The sequence below is a fragment of the Lycium ferocissimum genome, chromosome 10 (genome assembly GCF_029784015.1).
Source record: "Lycium ferocissimum isolate CSIRO_LF1 chromosome 10, AGI_CSIRO_Lferr_CH_V1, whole genome shotgun sequence".
Classification (NCBI taxonomy): Eukaryota; Viridiplantae; Streptophyta; class Magnoliopsida; order Solanales; family Solanaceae; genus Lycium; species Lycium ferocissimum.
Window position 1 is genome coordinate 14,679,754 of NC_081351.1, and position 6,086 is coordinate 14,685,839.

Genomic DNA, 6,086 nt, shown 5'->3' on the forward strand with positions numbered 1-6,086 from the left:
AGCGGTTCGGATCTACAGGCGCGTTTTGGGCTTTTGGAGAGAAATTCGGATCATTTTTTTGCACGGATTGCCCTTTTTTTGGAGTGATCTTTAAATTTTGCCCTTCATATTTGTGTTCTTTTAAGTTTATCAAGATTAACTAACACTAAGCTAAAGCTATAGAAATCAAATCACTATCAGATAAAATTCCCAAAAAGAAACCAATTTTCAAATAAAAAACTGATTTTTATCACATGTAAAAACTAGAGAGACAGGTCAAATTTAGAGGATCTGAAGATTATCAAGATTACAAATTAAAAAAATTACCTGATTGGAAAATTACGGTTTGTAGATATTAGACCGGGTTTGATAAGTGTGAGCAAATAGAGGACAAGTTTTAAGTGCACAGAGAATAGAATAGTTTGGCTTTTCAATTGGACAAGTTATGTATAAATAAAGGCCTAAAATTACTTTTAAGGCCTCGTTTATTTTTATTTATTAATAATAGAGTTTTAAATTTCTTTTTTTTTTTTTTTGTGGGGATTGCCCTTCAAAGGCAATGGTGTTTAATTTTTTCCTCCGGCTAATAGTTAGAGGTTCTGAATTCGAACTTCAGCTCAATAGAAAAAGAAAGAATTTCGCAAGGTAAAAGTTTGTAGTAAAGTTTGGCCTATTTGGATTTAAGGCAGAAGTTTGCTTTAAAATAATTTTTTTTTTTTTTTTACTCAAAATTATTTCTTAAGGCAAATCTCTACCTTAAAGCCTAACTGTTGCCCAAAAGTTAAGCTTTAAGATAGAGGTTTGTAAAATTCTAACTAAGTAAAAAAAATTGCCTTATGCCTGAAGGTAAAACTCTGCATTAAGGTAGAGTTTGAATTTTTTTTTTTTTAATTGAGCAGGGATTCAAATCTAAAACCAAAAGATTTTTAGCTTAGGGCAAAAAATAAAGACCACCAATTTGAGGGACAACAATAAAAGACCAGTGCCTTTGAAGGGCAATCGTGCAGATGACCCATTAAATTTTAAACTTTAATAGTCCAACTTTCTTTTTCTTTTTTTCTTTTTTCTTTTTTTGTTTTAATTTCTCATCCGGTATCCGATACCCCCATTAGAGCCATATTAATCCGGAATCGGGCTGCATATGGCCATTCATGAAAAGCTTCCTGCTAAGGATTTTTCTGTGGGAAATTTGCACGATTGTCCTTATTCGGGGTGGTCTTTAATTTTTGCCCCTCAAATTGTTGGTCTTGCGCTTCGCCTAAAAACTCCTGGGTTCCGGGATCGAACCCTTGCTCCGTTAAAAAATTAAAAAAAAATCCCAAGGCAGAGTTTTCCTTAAGATAGCAAATTCTACCTTAAGGTATAGTTTGCATGAAACTCTACCTTGCGATTTTTTTTAATTTTTGACTGAATGGAGCTTCGAACCCCAAACCTCAAGATATTTTCAGTTACTTTTTTAAGCGAAGGGAAAAAATTAAAGACCAACAATTTGAGTGGCAAAAATGAAAGACCATTGCCTTTGAAGGACAATCCGTGCAAAAAAAAAAAAAAATATCTATACCTAGAACTCGAACCCGAGATTTCTGATTAAGGAAAGAGCAGGCTCATCCGCTAAACCACATACTTTGTGGGCAACGATCCTATCCAGCTCCCACACTCAAAATAAGAAAAGAGAAAACATCTGTCAAATGGAGGCCGAAGTTAGAAAGTCAGTGGATTCGTAGACAATAGCAAAAGAAAATAGATCGAAGAATCGAGTTGTGGGTACATACTGATTATTCAAAAAGAAAAATACATGCTTAATTGTGGCGAATTATAATTTAGTGATTATTTTATATAATAATAAATTAATTAATTAATTACGTAAATAATAAAAATATTGTCATATAGGAAGTTATTACTCAACTTTAGGATATTTAAATAATCTTAAAGCAAATGATTTTAACATCGCCACCAAAAGATCTCTTTAGTTATGCATATTCTTTTTATGTGATCAATTATTGCATTAGTTACACAAAGATTTTAGCTGGTGCAATCTCAAGGTCTTCTTTACTACTGCCTTTATATAAGGTAAGGTTTTTAGTTTTATTATAACATTCACCCGTAAGGTGTGACAATACCGTAAGATTTTGTTGAAATAAAATATATCAATCCTTTTATATTAAGAAGTATATAAATAATATAGTGTTGAGTCGTAACGACTAGGATGGTGGAAGATCAAAACATAAATGTTAGGGATTGATCATTAAAGCCTGGACAAGATGGGGTTGATTGCTCAGATTGTAAGCACCCTTCACGTTATGGTTCGAGTCACCAAAGAAGCAAAAAAGGGAGCTCCTAAGGGTGGAGCGAAAAAAACGTTTGGCCTATAACAATTACGGAGTTTGAGTGGCGAACAAAAGGAAGTCAAGGAGTTCAATTGAATTTTCTTAGCCGGAAAGTGCACTGCACAAATAGTGTAAAAATAATTGCTCTATCTTGTTTATTAGATTTGTCAAATGCTAGGCCGTGTGCCCGGTTGTGTTGTGGTTCAGGGAAGATAATTGTTCTAATTAACAAAGCCATTGTCAGTAAGAAAACAGAAGTATGCAACCGTGATACACATTCATTGACCACAAATAACAAGGCTATTTTCAGCAAGTTCAGAACATAACAACCACCTAACTCCATCCACCATCTTAATCTGAAAAGCATAGATTCGTGTCTGCTTACTAGATAAAAGCAAATGACAAATTCTATGACGTTTTTAAAACCCCGCTAATCAACCAACCACTTTTAGCTCAAGTTCATTGAATGCTGCAACTGAAAGCAAATCACAAATTCTAAGACCTTTTTACGACCTCGCTGCTCAACCAACCACTCCCAGTTCATTGAAAAGTATCCCCACTTATTTGCTAGTTAGTAGTTACTATATCCCTGAGTCCTTGCATAGCTCGGATTCAACAAGTGAAGCCAAACGCAGAATCATGAAATCCTAGACGCTTGTGAATATCCATAATCAATTTACTAGATCTATCAGGCCAACAGAGCTAAAACTGCAAAGGTTTAGAGATGACCACAGCAGATGGCTGACTTTCTAGTTAAATTTGACACATCTTAACTTGCATCATAAAAAGAAAATATCAATATAATATACTGTTCAGGAGACTGCATGAAGAATACACAGTTACAAAGACTAATATTAGGCAAACGACGAAGAAAGCCTGCTCAACATGCAGATGTCAATGGTGTAAAACTACACAGGATATCTAAAGTACTTAAGATCAAAGTTCGAGATATATAAGAATAGAGAATCCAAGATCAATATTCACAAAATAGAAACATAAGAGAATTCAGTCTTCTCAACTCTCTTGGTCACATCACAAGAGTAGGTCTATTTTGGTTTAAAAGCGCCTAAAGTAAGCCAATCCAAACAGGCTCTTAAAACTTCCCCGTCTCACATGCTGATTGGAATTACAGAAGAATTTGCAACTAGTTCCAAGTTTACATTAAGGCTAAAACTGAAATGACCTGCTACGGAGAAGAATTCACCAAATAACAAGGACAAGAATCAGGTTAAACTAAGCAAAAATATACAATCTTCTGAAGGAATTACATAGTAGTACATGTTAGTCTATAAAGAAATTAGGCTACAAAGAGAGCACAAGTACACACTGGTCCCCTTTTTTCTTGCATACAATGAGAGATCAATCCCGCGTGACAATATACAGGATGTCCTGTAGATCATCTTAAAACTCCTGCTGCTACTGGTACGCTTAACATCAATATATCCACCTTCAGTACTAAAATTGAGCATTCAATTAAGCATCTCTAATTATAGCTTAGAGACTCTTGAGCCATTTTGGCACCCCAACATATCAGAATTCATCAACGATGCATGTAATAAACTGGACTTGAACAAAGTAAGAAAACATAACAGTACGGCGCCACATTAAAGATCATCAACTTCGCAGTTGCATCAAATTTTAGAACTACACAAGAGCTTAAAAGACTAAACTTTGAGATCACAGTCTTCTCATTGATTGCTGCAGACAGAAAAGTCCAAGGCCAACATTCTAAACATTAACTCGGACATTATTATTCACAAACATAAGAGAACAAGTCTCTCTTTCACAAGATCACAAGTAACAGATACTAATACTTAACAAACCCAAAACACAGACACTTTAAAAACCACCACGGAGACGGAGGACAAGGTGCAAAGTTGACTCCTTTTGGATGTTATAGTCCGCCAAAGTCCTTCCATCTTCGAGCTGCTTCCCAGCAAAGATCAGCCTCTGCTGGTCTGGTGGGATTCCCTCCTTATCCTGAATCTTAGCCTTCACATTGTCAATAGTATCAGAACTCTCCACCTCCAAAGTAATGGTCTTCCCAGTCAATGTCTTCACAAAAATCTGCATCCCACCCCGGAGACGGAGGACCAAGTGAAGGGTTGATTCCTTCTGGATGTTGTAATCAGCCAGAGTCCTTCCATCCTCCAATTGCTTACCAGCAAAAATCAACCTTTGCTGGTCTGGTGGGATTCCTTCTTTATCCTGGATCTTGGCCTTAACATTGTCGATGGTGTCAGAGCTTTCCACCTCCAAAGTGATAGTCTTGCCAGTCAAAGTCTTCACAAAAATCTGCATCCCACCACGAAGACGGAGCACCAAATGGAGAGTGGACTCTTTTTGAATGTTGTAATCGGCTAGGGTCCTTCCATCTTTCAACTGTTTACCAGCAAAAATCAATCTTTGCTGGTCTTGTGGGATTCCTTCCTTGTCTTGGATCTTCGCCTTAACACTGTCTATGGTGTCGGAGCTTTCAACCTCGAGAGTGATTGTTTTCCCAGTGAGGGTCTTAACAAAGATCTGCATCCCACCACGGAGACGGAGCACCAAATGGAGAGTGGACTCTTTTTGGATGTTGTAATCAGCGAGGGTCCGGCCATCTTCCAACTGCTTGCCGGCAAAGATAAGCCTCTGCTGGTCCGGGGGGATGCCTTCCTTGTCCTGGATCTTGGCTTTGACATTGTCGATGGTGTCAGAACTTTCAACCTCAAGAGTGATTGTCTTGCCAGTCAATGTCTTAACAAAAATTTGCATCCCACCACGAAGACGGAGAACCAAGTGAAGGGTTGATTCCTTCTGGATGTTGTAGTCAGCGAGTGTACGGCCATCTTCCAATTGCTTGCCTGCAAAAATCAGCCTTTGCTGGTCTTGTGGGATACCCTCTTTGTCCTGAATCTTAGCCTTAACGTTATCGATGGTGTCGGAGCTTTCAACCTCGAGTGTAATTGTCTTTCCGGTGAGGGTTTTGACAAAGATTTGCATCCCACCACGAAGACGAAGGACCAAGTGGAGAGTGGATTCCTTCTGGATGTTGTAATCAGTGAGAGTACGACCGTCTTCAAGCTGCTTACCAGCAAAAATCAACCTTTGCTGGTCTGGAGGAATGCCTTCCTTGTCTTGGATCTTAGCCTTGACGTTATCGATAGTGTCCGAGCTTTCAACTTCGAGAGTGATTGTCTTTCCTGTGAGGGTTTTGACAAAGATTTGCATCCCACCACGAAGACGGAGCACCAAGTGGAGGGTGGATTCCTTCTGGATGTTGTAATCGGCTAGGGTTCTGCCATCTTCAAGCTGCTTTCCGGCGAAGATCAGCCTTTGCTGGTCTGGGGGAATGCCTTCCTTGTCCTGGATCTTAGCTTTAACGTTGTCAATGGTGTCGGAGCTTTCCACCTCGAGGGTGATGGTCTTACCAGTGAGGGTTTTCACAAAGATCTGCATCTGTATATACAAAATTCAACAAAAATTAGCACAAAAAACTCAAATTGGTGATCACGTTTGAGTTTTTCTAATAGAATTGAAAGGTTTTCCAGATCCTAAACACAAACCCAATATACAGACAGCACAAAATACAGAAAATCAAGATTTGAGCTTTTTAAAATAGAATTAGAAGGTTTTCAGACAATAAACAGGTTCATATACAAAACGCTGAAACAAAATCAAAACTGAGTTTTTACAACAGAATAAAAAGGCCTTTCTGATTCTAAACACAGACACAATAAGAAACCTCAACTTGGTGAATATAAGAACACTGAAACAAAATGAAGATCAACATTAAAA

General features: G+C 37.7%; 1 protein-coding gene across 1 annotated transcript; it reads right to left on the minus strand.

Annotated features, from left to right (window-relative positions):
• Positions 1-3,904: 3,904 nt before the first annotated feature.
• On the minus strand, positions 3,905-5,826 carry LOC132032571 (polyubiquitin-like). Its single transcript, XM_059422201.1, has one exon. The coding sequence runs from the start codon at positions 5,745-5,747 to the stop codon at positions 4,146-4,148; it is 1,602 nt and encodes a 533-aa protein (XP_059278184.1). The 5' UTR covers positions 5,748-5,826; the 3' UTR covers positions 3,905-4,145.
• Between the last annotated feature and the right edge of the window lie 260 nt (positions 5,827-6,086).